Source organism: Apis mellifera, linkage group LG1, assembly GCF_003254395.2.
Source record: "Apis mellifera strain DH4 linkage group LG1, Amel_HAv3.1, whole genome shotgun sequence".
NCBI lineage: Eukaryota > Metazoa > Arthropoda > Insecta > Hymenoptera > Apidae > Apis > Apis mellifera.
In genome coordinates, this window is record NC_037638.1 from 8,528,927 (window position 1) to 8,545,707 (window position 16,781).

Sequence of the window (16,781 nt, forward strand, 5' to 3'; positions counted from 1 at the left end):
GAGATACTTGTTCAAATCAAATCATTGATGAGGTGGTAATGCACGTGTACTTACATTTCAGGAACTCGAGCTAGACCTCGAGACCTTGGACACGATGGATTTCAGTCAATTGGATTGCGACTTAGGCGTGAAGATGGAAGCGCCTCAAGAGTTGATGGACATAGGCGACATGCCCATGGACATGGATGATCCGGATTGGCTCGATTCATTGATGCCCCAATCTCCCCCAACTTCTTCCACGACAGTGGCGAATCATCAACCGGCGCCACCGACCAGTTTGTCGAGCGGCACGGACATTTACGACCCGCTCCTAGCCGGTAGCCAAGATCCGTTTGATCTCTTCAACATGGAGGACTCGGACTTCAAGATGTCCTCCGATCTTTTAACCTGGGACAAAGTCGACTTCGCGACCTAGCCCGAGATTTTTCCTCGGAGCTCGGCCTTGTGTACTTAAATCAACGGGAAACGAAAAAAAGAAAAAAAAAAAAGATCCAGCGAAGCGCAAAGACCAGATCCAACGGCAATGCCAAGTGCTATGTATTGTGATTAAGTCTGTGACTGTTTCTCTTGGTGCATTTTTACGAACCGTTTTGCAGTTGCTTGCCTCTGACTGATGATATTCTTCTCTCCAGCGACCCCGGCGCTGTGCAACTTCCCGTGAAAAGAATTGTACTTACACAGTAAAAAAACTTACGCTATATAACTTGTTTTATCGAGCGGAGAACTTTCTTACGAGAGAAAAAAGAAAAAAAAAAAAAAGAAATTAGGGATAACTAGCTATGTAATAATTTTCGATCGAACTTCGAAATTCTAGGTGAGTAATTTATAAGCGTGGAAAAAAAAAAAGGTGCATAAAATTGCGAGAGGATCGTAGCGTGAAAGCACAAGGGTGAGAACAAGACCACGAAGCAATCGTTTCTAAGGGATTTTATGATAGAAGATAATTGTCAGTAGGGAATGCGCGTATATTTTGGTCTTCCTCGGTCAGTATGAGTACCAATGCACGGAATATTCGTTCTTTCGTTTCGTAGAATCGATCGAGCATTCGAATCGTGTGGATCATTTTCTGTAATCGTTGTTGCTACTCGAGATCGATATAACGATCAAAAAAAAAAAAAACGGTTTCACTGGAAAACGATATCGCGTATCTCGATCGATCGTTCGTTCGAAAGAAACGAAGGTAAAGATATGCGAGGACGAGCCACTAAACGAAATAGCGGATTACGTCCCGCAAAGTGGAAGTAAGACAACAACGACGATATCTTCAAAATTCTCCAAAGAATTTCCTTACGAGCGTTTTTAGCTAGTTTTTACTATCCAGTCTACAGTCGTGTGTTGCTTGAGTTTTAATAACTGCGAATAGCGTGTGTGTTAAACAGGAAAACGGGAAAGCTGCGTATATGTTTTTCTCGTATGCTTCCCTCATCCAAATCTCATTTCTGTCAACCCCATTTCTCCAAAACGAAACCGTATTCAATTATAATGTTATAATTGGGATAATTATTTTACGGAAAAAAAATATATATATATATACATAACGGTTATATACATATGAACATATGTATGTATATATATATACACGTATACATATGCATATATATAAAATACAATGCTGTATGCCGAGTTCGAAAGTAAACATGCGTTGGAAGAAGTAAAAAGGAGAAAAAAATAATTAAAAAAAAAGAAAGAAAAGGAAGAAGAAAGTTCGACGGCTTTCCCGCACAGCTATACATAATTTTTCTAAGGCAGAGCATGTGATGTTAGTGGTTACACATACATATTTTAATCAATAATCGCATAAAAATTTTCAGAATGGGTGCGGACAAAAGTATACCGATGTCAGGGTATTGTGCGGTTCTCCTGTTTTTTTCGTTTCCCTTTACGAATCTTTTTTGTTGTTTTTGTGACATTCCATGTTTTCAAACGAGCAAGAGATCGAAGCTACGCGTACCACGAGCCGCGCTTTTGTCCATATATTTGAGCAAAAGTTAAGAAGAATTCGTCTCAGAATTTTAATTGATCGAACACCGAAGTTTCTAACCTAACTTTGTATTTCGCGTTATGTCCAATTCGGAACAATATATGTTTATAATGATTGAATCATATCATATAATGCAATATTATATAACAATAAACAAACTTTCTATTATGTTTCGTGTTATTATACTATAAATGAACATAAAATAGAAAGCATAAAGTCCTGCATTTTTCTGAGGCATTCTTTGCAGAACCAAGTGGCTTCGTACGCCGACGTAACGATAAAGGATCGCACTGCCTAAGTCGGTAATAAAGAGCGAATGTAATGAATGCAATGTTACCTAGCGTGATTAATGTATGTGAAAATGTGTATGTGAGTGCATCGAAACGATTTTAGCGTATGTGATCAGCGATGGTGCTAATTGAAACCCCATTTAGAGCTATCAAATTTTCCTCAAAATGTCACAATTGAATCACAAAGCAATCTTTTACATTATAGTCCAACAAAATTATCTTAATTTATATTATTTCTATTAAAGCAAGTATGTCAATTTAATTGTTTGCTGGACAAATGAGTGAATTCAAATTTACGGTGCAAAGACTGCTTTATCGATTCAAATGATCCCCTATTTTCACAATCAAAAGTGGCAGTTTGGCAGAGCAAAGTACATACCATCATTGTTCACTCCATATCGCACAAAGAAGCAGCAAAAATATGCAACATTCCAAACGTTCACATGCAATAGAGAAACATCACATGAGGCCCCGAGACACCATGCTCCTCGAAGAGAACCGCCAAGCGATCACTCGTAATTTTTATTTTGCGATATTTCGCAAAATAATTCTCATTTTTCAACGAAAATCACTTTCCGAAAACAATCTGTTAAATAGTTATTTAAGAAATTCACTCTTCAACGTAATCACAAGTAAAAATGAGCTAATAAAACAAGAAATATATTGGGCACGAAACTCGAGCGTAACACTTCACACGCGCCATAATTGAACTACTGACTTACAGTGCCCTCTCGCGTATCTTTACGCGGTCAATTCAAAATCGATGCATTTAAATCGAATCTCGTACCATTTATTTTGTTTGTTCGATTAAATTATTATTGTTAGAAATAACTTTGTGATTACGCTATTAATTTTGCATTTAAGTTCAAATCGTGCAAATAGAAAAATATATGCACGGAAATTAAGGAGAGAACATGGTGAATAATCGGGGTAAAAAATCGTGCCAAAAATCCCCTTGCCACCGCGTATCGCTTCGTCATTATAATTATATCACCCGTTGCCATGACAATAAAAGTTTGTATCGTGTTGTAAAATATTGTATCATACGTAAAATTAGAGTCGTTAAATGCTGTCGATATGTCGTCCATGAAATGAGCTTGCTTGTATGAATTTATTTAGGATAAAGCAACTGTGAAACTCAGTTGCGTATATAAGTGATTGCAAGTGAGCGGACGACATCATATGATGACATCGATCAGCATACGGCGCACGATCCCTCATCTTTTTTGTTTCTTTTTTTTTTTTTTTTTTTTTTTAACGTATCGTTGCTTAGCATTGCAATCCTGTAATTATTTCATTTTCTTCGAATCATGAATCATGAAATCTATCGATTGATTGATTTGTCAGGCTGTGCGAATCTGATAGTCTGTCATGAGACGCGTGAAAGTGTCTTTGTTTGTATAATGAACGTATGAGTATTGTTGGATGAATATATAAACAACAATTAAAAAAAAAAATAAAAAAAAATAAGCGATTAAAAATTCTACGGGACGAAACTCGTCTGTATATAGGATTTTTGTGACATATACTTGTAATAACAAGCTAAATGAGATTGTACTGAAAGTGAAAAAAATAATGTAATACAAACACGCGTACGCGCGAACACACATACATACAATCACACGAACATATTTTGTATGAGCATGCGAAAAAGAAAAAGATATAAGTTTTGTTAAGTATCTATGAATTTATTGTAATAATGTACGTTTAAGTAACGATCACGTAATTATTGCTAGAGAGAGTGTTATTTATTTTTATTTGTTGCAAATTTATCGATTGCCTTCCATTTGAGTAAATAAATAAATTTAAAGTTATTCACTAAGCTATTTATTTCTGCATCGATCGTAGTTTTAGTTATTACCTTATCGTGATATATTTTAAATTCATTTGATTCAAAATCATTTTTAAATTATTTTTTTTAATCTTTTTATTCCTAAAACTGCATGTATTTAGAATTTTTTTTTATAAATATAAATTTAAAAACTATCTAAATGCGCATGTGCACACTCATGCGCATTAAATAAGTTCGAATGATAGTTGATCTATACATAAATGTCAAACTGAAGTAACTTTATTTCGCACTTTGAAAGATAAAGTAGAATAAAATCGAGTAAGTGCAAAAGACATGAAAATTTATAAACATGTATAGTGATTATGTGCGCACAATATTTTTCCAAATAAAACGTAATCGATTTTCATATAATTATCAATGTATTATATCTCATAATGCACATCATATCACAAACATAACCTCTTTGATCTTTATACACTAATTTATTTTAGTATAAAATTACTAAAAAATACTTTTGATTGATAATTGTTTTAAGTCTTTATATTTTTTTGTCAAGTGAATCAAGTTATAATATAATTATAAAACAATAAATTAAAAACATTAAATTAATTATATATATTCTTCCATACTTTGGTATTTTATTATTTATAGTATTGCATTATGCTATTTTTAAAAAGGACAAATTACCTAAAATTTGTTTCATTGTGTGAGTATATATTATAGTAAAAATTACAATTTGTTGAAAGTGACAATCAAAAAATAACAATGAAACGCAAACCAAAAGTGACATCAAGTGATGCAACAGCCCCTAAGAAGCATCATTGGGCGACAGGCTTACTTGTTTCTATGGAAGATCCTCGATACAAAGTAAAAGAAGATGATAAAATAATTGTCATTAAAGACAAATATCCAAAAGCTCAAAATCATTATTTAATCATACCAAAAATAGATATTCCATCATTGTGGCATGTAAAAAAAGAAAATGAAGATTTATTATTACATATGCATGCTATTGCTGAAGATTTAACTAAAGAACATAAGGAATTTGAATTCCTGTATGTATAGATATTATTTATATTTAATATCATTAAAATTAAGTTATTATAAGTATACTACATATACTTATAATACTTATATTATTTTTACGCAGTATCGGATATCATGCTGTACCAAGCATGCACAGATTACATTTGCATGTAATAAGTACTGATTTTAATAGTCCTTGTCTAAAGACCAAATATCATTGGAATTCATTTACAACACCTTTCTTTCTGCATTCAACAGGTAAATATATATCTCTATTTTTAAAAAAAAAAAAAAAGAAACATATCATTTTTAAAAACACATATTTTATTTTTTACAAATTACAGATATTTGTAATCAGTTGCGCGAGAAAGGTGAATTAAAAAAGTTGAAATCCGAGGAAAGTGCGCAGTATCTGAACACACCGTTGAAATGTCACAAATGTCCAGCCTCTCCAAAAAATATGCCGGACTTAAAAAGACATTTGTTAATACATTTATCCGATTAAATTTAAAGAAAAATCTTTCGACTTTAACACATTAAGGGGATCGCTACCGTCAATGTAGCACGCAGGATAATTTAAACGAAATAAATTATTCATATAACTAGACGTGTTTTTCTGTAATTCTTTAAGTTATATCTCGGTTCAATGATCAAAAATATTCTTATGCAACTTATGGGTTAATATTAATATTATCTTAAATATTGTAACTAGTATGCAGTGTACAATAATTGTAATATAAATAAATACTCCATTCTGTATATACTTACCAAAAATTTATTAAGAGAATCTTTTCGTATAATTTAAAATATAAAAGCAAGACTATTCGAAATTAATTATAATAAATCAATTATAATTAGTTGATTATAATTGATGATAAAATCAGGATAGGAAAGGTCGTGTTGATTAATAACACAAATATATACGATATTTCGGAAAATTTACTATAAATAAATTTGATGTTAATATTAATAGGTTTGTCGCCTATAATATCAATTACGTGCTAACTATTTACAGAGTCTTCTTATCCAAGTGTGAAGTATTTAGTGTGTATACGTAAATTGTTGTGTAGGTATTGGCGTGTAAGTGTATTTTAGTCTGTATACATTTAGTAATACTGCAATTAATAGTTGAACCGTCCTTATTACGCCGAAACGGTAGGCATTTGAATGATCGCAAGGCCTTGTTGTTATTGCTTGCGTGATTTACATACAGTGTATTCGAATGTTTTCTTTCTTTCTTTCTTTCTTTTTTTCTTTACATACACATGTTCTCGATTTTTTAAGTATTTTTTTCTCTTCCGAGCGTATAAATTAAATTAGCTATATTCTTTCACGTCGAACGCCTCTCAACAAACACACTAGAGATTTTTTGTTAAGTTCAGCTAGAGTAAGTGAACTATAATAATAATAAAAAAAAAAAAAGGAGGTAAGCGTCGCCCTTTGAGGTTAGGAATCTCAAGACCAGTCTCCAAAACCGACGGAAAACTATTTAATAAAAGCGACTAACCCTTTCCCCTCGATAGGAGTCGGCGCTTAGGAAAAAAAAAAAAATATATATATATATATATATATATACATTTCCATCTGAAAGTTTGCAACGTCTGCATAAAACGTAGAACCTGCAAAGTTTACAACAATGGAAACGCAGAAGTGCCGCACACCGTATCACCGATCCGCGATTAAAAACGGTTCCCAAGATCGATGATAGGATCATCGAACGCGTTCTTTCTTCGAAAAGGAAACAATTGCGTCGGGGCAACGAGGAACTATAACATCGGACTTGACCGTGAACGATTGAAGCGTTTCTTCTCTGATAAAGCAATATTTCGCACGCCTCTCGAAATTTTGAGAACGCCCTCGACGCACAATATGCTTTCGTTTTCGACAGAAAGACCGCGTCAAGATGCTTCATTTTATCTAAATACTACCGAGACGCTATTCCGCACGGATGAAGGAATAGATAGGAAATGGAAAGAAGGGAAATCAACGACGACAACAACTATCGGATAACCTCCTCGCGATCGATTCTCACTAGTTGAAGAGAAAGAAACGACGAGAGAGAGAGAGTGGACGATCGTCGAGCCTGCGCGCCCCGTTTTCGCCCGCAAGCACCGTACGCGGCACGCCAAAAGCGGTCATTTTGGAAAGCCACTGGGCACAAGGACAATGCCGATCCGTAAACGGATCGCCATTATTTCGAGCATACTCGTGCAGCTTCGCAGGCACGACGACCAAACCATTCCCCCCCCCCCATCGAATCCCTTCCTCGAATACCCTGTTTATGTCTCGTCTAATTATCGCGAGGAGATGGTGAGATATGGATGCCTTTATAGTACAACGTACGATGAAATTGGCGCGATCGAGTCGTGGCGAAGGTAACGTCAACAAAGTTTTTATTTTAACCTAAGCGCGTATTCGGCCTATAACCTACGTTTAACGAACGTTTATACACGATTTCCCTAACTACTATTCACAATTCATAAATATTTTATATAACTGTATGCATCTATGTATGTGTGTGTGTATATATATATACCTTTTTTTATATATATATAATATATATGTATATATAGAATATTTATGTATAGATAATATACAGCTGTATCGTACACGGTTTGGCCACGACTTGGTCACGCACGAAGAGAGGAACGAACATAGCGTTTCGGAAGTCGATGCGCGATAAATTGGCAGTATTATTTACAAAGTATCTAAAAATTACATCTAAAGAGGAGATAGTAATAATATAAGTTTACAGAACGCATTATAAACACGCGCATACGCATATACACGTGTGACGCGCACGCATACGTATACGTGTATCTACGTATGCAACAATGATAATATAATAGCAATAGTAAATGGACACAGTAATAGTAATAGCACTAATAATAATGATCGCAGTGGTGGCAGCGGTAGTAGTAGTAGTAGTACTAAGTCTGTATGTGATCTACGCGTAAACGAGGCGTGTGATCTAACGCGGAAACGTAAACGATAAAAAAAAAAAAAATAAATAATAACGCAGGACGTGTGTACGGCGAATAATAATAAATTAACAAAAGATCGCGCGTGAGAGAAAAAAAATGAAAAAGAAAAAAAAAGGAAAGAAAAAAAAAAGAAAAGAAAAGAAAAGAAAAGAAAGGAAGAGAAACAGAACCGTTTACTACTTAAATACACGTCGACAATTACGAGGGGAAAAAAAAAAATACTTATACGTTTTGTAATACGATGAAACAGTTAATTAATATCGCTTAACGATACGATCGTAATAGCTTTACTAAATACTAGGAAAAAAAAAAAAAAATTATAGTGTAAGAATGACAACGACAATAGTTTAGAACGCAACGAGTGTGATGCTGATGGTGTATGTGTTTCCGTGTATGTGTGTGTGCGTGTGTGTGTGTGTGTGATTCTCGCAAATCTATACGGGGTTACTACTCTTAAAGCTATCCTTTTTTTTTTTCTTTTTAGACGATTCTATTACCTATCTACTTAATTCATAAGGTCACATTCCCAAGTTTCACCAAGTCTTCCAACGGGAAGAGAAAATTTCTTCCCAATCTCCACCGCTTTTCTTTTTTTTTTCCCCCCCCTTTTTTCTTCTTTTTGTACAACAAATACTAATTTCTTCCATCCTCCGTTTTTAAACAAAATTACTAAAAATTTATTTCTCTCCCGATTAAGATCTAAACACTGTCCTTCTCTATATAGTTCCCGGCTATACACACATTTAATTCGATCGTGTCCGCGAGGGCCAGATTGGAGACAAAGTAAATCGAACTAAGAAACGAATGGAAAAAACGCCGTGGTCGGACAACGATCTTTGTACTTACAAATATATATATATATATATATATGTATATATAAATATATATACATATATATATATATATAGAACTATATGTATACAATTGATATATGTATTTTTACGAAGCCTGCTCTTCGTGAAATCGCGCTAATATTTACAACGTATCGAGAAGAAAAAAAAGGGGTAACGAATAACGAGAAGAATACTGTAATATGAAGAGAGCAAAGAGATTCGACGGAACAACGCGCAAAATTCCGGGAATCCCTCTTTCAGGCAACGTAAATTGTTTATTAAAGCTGCAAAGCGGCAATGTTGTCCCCACTGCATTTTTTTCTTTTTTTTTTCCCTTTTTTTTTTCTTTTTTTTTTTTCCTTTTTTTCTTTTCCTTTTTTTTGATTAACTTCGACTATATAAATTGACATTCTAGATTTGTCGATGAATCGACAGCGAGCAGACAATTTACATGCTCTCTCGCGTTGCTGTCGATTCTAAAAAAAAAACTCGTCTGTAATTTTTCCTATATTAATTTTGACTATATTTGGAACAAAATTGCTACACGCTGCTGTTGATATAAACGCGCGTGATCGATGCATACCTGATTTTCATTCATATCTTATAATCTATATTTAATAATCTTCGTCTCATAGTCCAACCAGATACACGCTATTTTTCCTCGTTTCTTTTCTTAAATATTTACGAAGCATCCAGAGGTTTAACCCCCGATTAAAATTTTGTGATTGTGATGTTTCGATTACGTATCATGAATATTTAAACGAAATTTCGCGCGGATGAAGAACAGTTTTATTTCCCTTTCTCTAGTAAACGAAAGTAAAGGATCAGGCGACCTCGATCACGAACGTTACGTCACACCGTACGGCAGCGCTCAAACGCTGTGCGAATGAATACACAACACAGCTAAAAACCTTGGCTACTAAATTTCGCTATTCCCCGTGTAAATTCACGCGCTAAGAGACGCCGTGCAGCCTTTTTTCTCAATCAAGTTCATCCGAGTTCGACAATAAATAGCAAAACGACAAATACAATTAGTGAAGAGAGAAACAAAAAAAAAAGATGTGTAACTGCACGATTTCGATACGCTTTTTCTTCTCTTCTCGCAGAGTAAGCTTCCCTCTTGAGCTTGATCAGATGAGAGAGGGCCGCCGACACATTGAATTTTTTTTACCTAGAAAATTTTTCCTAAACTGTACACATAACGCTTGGAAAGCGTTAGAGAGAACGCTAAACCTATCCTAGAATGTAATCCCTCCTAACGCCGAGTTTACAATGCTAACAAACGATCTATACGAAACGCCTCCTCCTCTGGCCACGAATAACGGATATAATGATATATATATATCCGCGATCGAATCCCGCGGACATTGCGATTACCGTAATCGGTGAAACGATTCGCTCTCTGTTCCATCCGAAACGATTTCCGTTCATCAGTCTTCTGTTTAAGCGGTGGACTCCTGCAGGCCGTAGTAATGGACTCGCATATTCTCTATCGCTCTACACCATTCCAATGCGAATCCCTCGGGATCTTCCAGATAATACGTTCTGTTCGGCTGTGAGACGAGATACGAAAGATTAAATTAAATCTCCATGAAACGAGGATACAGAAGATAAAGAAAAAGAAAAAGACACTCACCGTGTGGACGAAGAAAATTTTGAAGCTCTTTGGCTCGACCCTAAGCTCCGGACTCCAGGGTATTTCCCCCTTGAGCACCATGTTCACAGGATCAACGTAGTAAAGGTGTGGCCCGGTGGTGAGCAGGAGCATTCTCCGTCTTGCGAACAGCCCTTTCCTTTTGTTGACGAACCCTTGCTTCAATATCAAATTTCCCTCGACGAAACCGTCCCACTGGTTGGAGGCGCGTTGCTTCTCCAATCGGTTCCTGATCTCCTCCGGCGACAGGTCGGCGATGTTACCGTCGCTGCTTGTCGTGATCTTGGTCCTCCTCGGCTTCTCGCACACGACGGTGCTCGTCTGCGCGGGTCTCTCGCGCTCGGTCGTGGCCGTGTCCTCGTCGTCGTCGTCGTCGTCGTCCTCGCCGATTCCCAGGCCGAGAAGCCTCGTCAACTGTTTGTCGTCGAGGCCGGGCTCCAGGTGGTCGGGAACCCTGTACTGCGACCTCAGCTCCTCGTTCTCCGACGTGCCGGGTAGGTAGGGGTATATCGGGGGCGGTGTCTGCTCGTGAAGGGTCTCGAAGTCGACACCCTCGAAGAACGGATGCGCCCTTATGCTCGGGTAACCGGCTCCGTGCTCGTCCTGCGCGCCCAATCTCTGCGATGGCTCGAGCACCAGCAGCCGACTGACGAGGGATCTCGCCAGCTCGCAAAATCCATCCGGGATCTCGTACTCGAGCTTCAGGATTTTTTGGAATATCATGTACTCGCTCCTGGAGCGGAAGGGGGGCAGGCCGGCGACCATCTGGTAGATTATGCAGCCGAGGGCCCAGAGATCGGACGCTCTGCTCGTCTTATCGGTCAACAGCTCGGGCGACACGTATTGGGCCGTGCCAACGAACGAGCCCCTGCGTTCTCTTCGGAACGGTTGTTGCTGCTGCTGTTGTTGTTGTTGTTGTTGCTGCTGCTGCTGTTGCTGCGACTCGTCGGCCGCGGGATGCGTCACCGTCTCCGGGTCCTTGAGGATCTTGGCGCTACCGAAATCGGTGATGAGCACGTGCATCTTCTCGTCCAACAATATATTCTCCGGCTTGAGATCGCGATGGATGATCCCCAGGCCGTGGAGGTATTCGAGCGCGCGAAGGATCTCCGCCGAGTAGAACTTGGTACACTCGATGTCGAACGAGCCAACCTTGTTGATGTACGGCAACAGCTCACCGTTCTTCGCGTAGGACAGGACGAAATAGAGTCTTTCCACGTCTTGGAAGGTGCAGAACAGGCGCACGAACGAGTGCTTCGCGCCCGCGAGCATGTTCAACACCTCCTTCTCTCGCTTCACGTACTCCGTCTTCTTCTCCTTGATGATGTGACGTTTGTCGCACACCTTGATCGCGTACTCCTTCCCGGTGTGGATATCCTTGGCCAGGTAAACCTGCGAAATCATCGACAATATGTTAGATCGAGATGCAGAGTTCGTACACAGCTCGCGAAGAGAAAGGAAAAGATCCGCGTTGGAAAAAGTTTCGAGAGAAACTTTCCTTCCGTAATAAGGGAAAAATTTTGGAGAGAGGAATCGCACCGAGAGAATTCGAGAGGGGGATGTGAGACGCTCCTTCCCCATCTTTTCTTCTCTCATCCCATGGTGGTAATTCGGAGGGGGAGGTCTCTTAATGATTTAATCGAGTTAACGGGATAATACACTTACGGTGGAGAAGCTCCCCTCGCCGATCGCCTTGCCAAAGATGAAGTCCTTGGGAGTCCGCTTGTGCGTTGGCGGGTTGATGGTGGTGAGGGCCGGGTTCGTGGTCGGTGAAACCCGGGGCGCCAGGGTGTTGGGTGGCGCTACCACACCATTGGTCACGTCGTTCGTTGGTGGAGACATTTTGGACACCGGCCCCTCCACCGTTACTGCCGGCTGTGGCGAAACGGTAAGCGCCTGGTTCGCCACACGCTGCAACGGAAACGCCAACCACTTAATTATCCACCGTATTTATATTTACTTTACGCGCAGTATATCCACGAGTTAAACCCACGCGGGTACGAAGCTTTTTCTCCGATTCTTTTTTATTTTATTATTATTTCTTTTTTTAGAAAATAAAAAAAGGTCCTCGCTCTAAGCGCCAAATTCTTGGCTTTAGTTTCGTAGAGACTTTGCTGCAGTGGTAAGCAACGAAGTAGTTAGGCCACTGGCGGCAGTTACGCTCGCGTTTCGTTTCGAGGCGTCAATTTTCTGCAAGATACAAAAGCGTTCCAATCGCGAAGTGGTGGGGCGCAAGGAGGCATGAACTCGTGTCCGGCCACTTAACTCTTCTCATCCGCTAACGATCGTCCGGTACCAGGAAATCAAGCGCCGGAAGTGACGTCATCATAACCGACACGTGGCCGTGTCGTGCAGGTCAGGATGACGGACTCGTCAATCGTTTAATCGTCAATCGTTCTCTTCACCAACCACCTGGTGACGATTCCGTGCCAAAATCGAAAGCGGCCGAAAACGTCACAGAGTTTGCTTCACTCTCGTATTCGAAGTGCGTGTTCGAAGATCAAGGCTGCGCGCGATTCGGCCATGACTCCGATTATCTATTATTTCACGGATTGCGTAATCCGAAAAAAAACCGACTTTCTACCGCATCGTTGACACGATCAACACGATACATGCATTTTTTAACGGATGTTTCTTATCTTTACATAAAGAAGAGGCAGCTGTGTGTCAAAGAATCGGCAGATACTTTTTGACAATGACGAAATTCAATGGATTTCGTAGGGGAGAAAAAGAGAGAGAGAGAGAGAGAGAAAAAGGATTTCGCTGTACACGCATACGATGAGGATGATTTTTAAGCGGTGATCGCTTCGTTTCCGGTCCGAAAGACGATCGCGCCCCTTTCTCTCGCCGCTTCCTTCCTCCCATCGCCATTGTGTACTTCCGTCCAAAGACGGATCTCTCGCGTTATACCATGGCCGTTACAAAAGAAAGGAACAAGTTCTCATCCTCGAACAAGAGAATCCGGATGATCCTCCGTCGAAATGCTCTCCTTTCTTCTCTGACCTTCCCTCCTTTCCCACTACTACACGCTTCAACGGGGAACGGTCTTTGACCGTTTCCCAAACCTGCACACCGGTTGACTCCCCAAACAAGCTTTTCGCCGAGCGAAAGACGCGCAGGAAATGCGCGTTGCGAGAAACCTTTTGCCAACGGCGCGGGTAAATATCGACGACGACGACGACGACTCTTAACGAGACGCCCCGTTGCCGAAAAATGAGCGACAGAGGGTATCCGGTGATAGAAAAAGGATGCCATCTACAAAGCGAAAAAAGATTTGGGAGGATAAGGTTTGAATAAAGATCGTTGATGATAAAATAACATTTTTTTACTCATCTGGAATCCATCTTTTTTTCTTTTATAAAGAAAATGTCGAAGAAATAAGGAAACGAAAGAAGATCATATACAACGTTGAATATTTCTCTCTCATATTTAAATTCCTCGTAAATTTCGCAAGGAATCGTTTAAATAATTATTACAGGGTGATTATGGTGTTGCCAATATATCAATAGTTGAGAAAAATTTCGACGAATTAATCAAGGAATTTGCGGCGGCAACAGAGGATGAGAAAAGAGAGCGTGAGCGAGAGAAGGACGGATTTATATTTAGACGATGAAAACGCAAGTCGGCAAGGCCCTTTCTTTCATCTTCTTTATCTACCTTTCCTCGTTCTTCTTTCCAGGCCGGTTACGAGGCGGGCCCCACGGCGTCAACCATCCGTGTCAGGACGTCGACCTCGTCGAGCATTTGCCCGAGAGCCACCCAACAGCAGCCCTACTACTCCCTCTGCTTGGCTGGCTGGCTTTCGCTTTGCCCCGCTAGTTTATTTATTTGCTTATCTATTCCTTGGTCCCCTGACACTCGTCTACTTCTCTCACCCTCTCCTTCTACCTCCTACTCTCTCTCTCTCCCTCCCTCACTATGTAGCAAGCAAGGGGGATAACCACCGACGGATACCGCAGGATAGAGAGCAACGTCGATCGCTAGATATCAAGGAGAGAAGTCTCGAGCGAAGAGGGGACTCGGATAATCGATATACCGACTAACGTTCCACTACGACCTCGCAATTTGCTTAGATCGTAGATATATACCGTTCAAGAGTATCAGAGAGAGCGCGCTCCGTTTAAAATAAACCGCTCTCACGTAGATATATAGCTGCATGCGCGCGCTTTCAACCTCATCGACTTGGACGAGTGGTGTTAGTCGTGTGAACAATAACCTTTTTTGCGGCCATGCATCATTTCGATTCGTCGATGACCTTGCGACACATTCTATCTGGAACAAATTTCGAGAAGGAAACGCGAGAAAGGGATCGACGCAAGAAATAATAATCCCATCGTGAGATGGGAAATGATTGAGAAGAAACGAGATAACACGTAATGGAGAAGTTTTGCGGAAGATGAAATTCGAAATACGTACAATGATCGATCAATCTAAAAAACGTATAACGTATATCTCGCGGGCGTCCGTTAAACTCCTCGTCTCTCTCATTCCCTCGCGGTTTAATTCTCTCTATCCTCCTGCGATTGCTGAATCACCCTGTACACACAACCCAGCAACATTCCAACGGACATTCTAATTTTAGCCTTGCTCGTCTCGTCTCTTTCCCTCGTGGACAAGCGCATTCTCTATCCGCGCGCCTTGTAAACGCTCCTTCGTTTCTCCGCCTCTCTCGCTCTAAGCTCGCGAGGTTATGTTTTTCTTGCAGCCTGTCGAGTGCTGCCCTCTGACGATGGTACGCGACACTTTCCTCTCTTTTCTCCTTTCCCTTAGCGCTCGCACACACACATAGAGACACGCACACCAGACGAGGACGAGAAGACGAGCACGAAGGGCGACGGAAAGAGACGGAGAGCAATGATCGTGTACCCCCACTCCGTCGCATCAAGTTTTTTGCCGGCTACCAGAAGGGACTACGCCTATTGGCGCAGGCGGCCAGCACTTTTGCCCGTGAATGAGATGTTTTGCATTCGCAGACGCTGAGAAACGTGTCGCGCGCGGGCTGTGCGACTAAATTGGAACACGCCACGGCCCGAGCTGCCTGTTCTAGAGAGACTAATAAAAGGGTCTCGAGAGAGGAACGGCGTCGATTTTCCAGCAAGCCCGATTTCTCAGCCTAGAGAATTAATGTTCTAAGCGAGCTCTTTTACGCTCGTGTACTTGATCTTTGTTTATTTACACGAGCTCGTTTAATTACCAAAGCGCTAATTAGATATAAACAAGTGTATTCGTATATTGTTCGTTACTATCCCTAAGATATAGCGCGTATATGCGTCTACTATTTGCACAAACAAGTGGATGAGAATCAGCATCGAACAAAAAAAAAGCGACAGTCGTTCTCGAATATTGTATTCCGACTTTGTCGCTTCACAGAGAGTGCAACAATAACATTTCTAATCTTTGTACTATAGTTATTGTTGTCTTATTGGTTTAAAAAAAAAAAGCTCTAAAAAAGCTCTAAAAGAAGCAGTGCGATTTGTACATTTGCCACTAACGTGCAAGAGAAAACAAAAATGCCACAGGAATGTTCGTTATATTAAAAGAATTGTACGAATTGTATAATACGAGTTATATGAAATTAGCAGAAGAGGTAATTAATTGGGAAGGATTCTACTCAGTTGTTTACTAGTGACAGAAGAAAAATGTACCATATATATATTGCACAAACTTATGAAATAAAGAACAAATTGTAAACAACATCAATCGAATGTATATATATATATATCATATTATGACGAATGATATAACCAATTAAAATTACGAGTGTTATAGAGGACAATCGATCTTGCGCGCGAAATATTTACACACATCGATGATTACATCGAGAGACGCTACGTCGTAGCCGTTCGAGAAAACATTATTTGATATACAGCGTATATTTGAAAAGCATCCTGTGTCATTAAAACAATTGATCATGAGCCGTAGACGCTCGCGATCGTTCGAGTTTTTTATTTTTCCTTCTCGAGTACCATCGAAAGATAAGCACGGCATCGACAAAGATCGAGCTACGTTGTGACCAACACGGCCACAAAATTGTTTGCTTTCACATCCTATCGTATAAACACGCAGACGATCCAAACATGTTTTTTCGGTCGCGGACCTCGATGAGCATTACCCAACGATCTCTCACTCACTCCCTCTTTCCTTCTTTTTCTCTCTCTCTCTCTCTCTCCCCCTCGCTCCCCTTTCGAGTCTCTTTCGAGTGTAGCGGAATTTTGCGATCA

General features: G+C 39.8%; 3 protein-coding genes across 13 annotated transcripts in view; 2 read left to right on the forward strand and 1 right to left on the reverse strand.

Annotated features, from left to right (window-relative positions):
* Positions 1–4,085, forward strand: part of LOC408602 (MKL/myocardin-like protein 2) — a 285,759-nt gene extending 281,674 nt beyond the window's left edge. For all 9 annotated transcript variants that reach the window (XM_026444045.1, XM_026444047.1, XM_026444016.1 and 6 more), the window contains one exon: positions 62–4,085. In XM_026444045.1, coding sequence (XP_026299830.1) covers positions 62–415 — 354 coding nt within the window. In that variant the 3' untranslated portion in view covers positions 416–4,085. The remainder of the gene's footprint in view (positions 1–61) is intronic.
* Positions 4,086–4,275: 190 nt separating this feature from the next.
* Positions 4,276–5,746, forward strand: LOC408601 (aprataxin). Its single transcript, XM_006567941.3, has 4 exons — positions 4,276–4,381; positions 4,810–5,118; positions 5,214–5,347; positions 5,434–5,746. The coding sequence occupies exons 2-4, from the start codon at positions 4,829–4,831 to the stop codon at positions 5,592–5,594; spliced, it is 585 nt and encodes a 194-aa protein (XP_006568004.1). The 5' UTR covers positions 4,276–4,381; positions 4,810–4,828; the 3' UTR covers positions 5,595–5,746.
* A 264-nt stretch (positions 5,747–6,010) lies between these two features.
* LOC410732 (3-phosphoinositide-dependent protein kinase 1) overlaps positions 6,011–16,781 on the reverse strand; it is a 468,203-nt gene continuing 457,432 nt past the window's right edge. For all 3 annotated transcript variants that reach the window (XM_026443702.1, XM_016914491.2, XM_006567943.3), the window contains 3 exons: positions 12,226–12,471; positions 10,543–11,952; positions 6,011–10,459 (listed from right to left, as the gene is read on the reverse strand). In XM_026443702.1, the coding sequence (XP_026299487.1) occupies positions 10,349–10,459; positions 10,543–11,952; positions 12,226–12,471 (1,767 nt within the window). In that variant the 3' untranslated portion in view covers positions 6,011–10,348. The remainder of the gene's footprint in view (positions 10,460–10,542; positions 11,953–12,225; positions 12,472–16,781) is intronic.

Coding starts and splice junctions, on each gene's coding strand:
- LOC408601 (XM_006567941.3), top strand. CDS start 4,829: ATGAAACGCAAACCAAAAGTGACATCAAGTGATGCAACAGCCCCTAAG. Junction 5,119..5,213: donor CATAAGGAATTTGAATTCCT/GTATGTATAGAT, acceptor ATTTTTACGCAG/TATCGGATATCATGCTGTAC. Junction 5,348..5,433: donor TTTCTTTCTGCATTCAACAG/GTAAATATATAT, acceptor TACAAATTACAG/ATATTTGTAATCAGTTGCGC.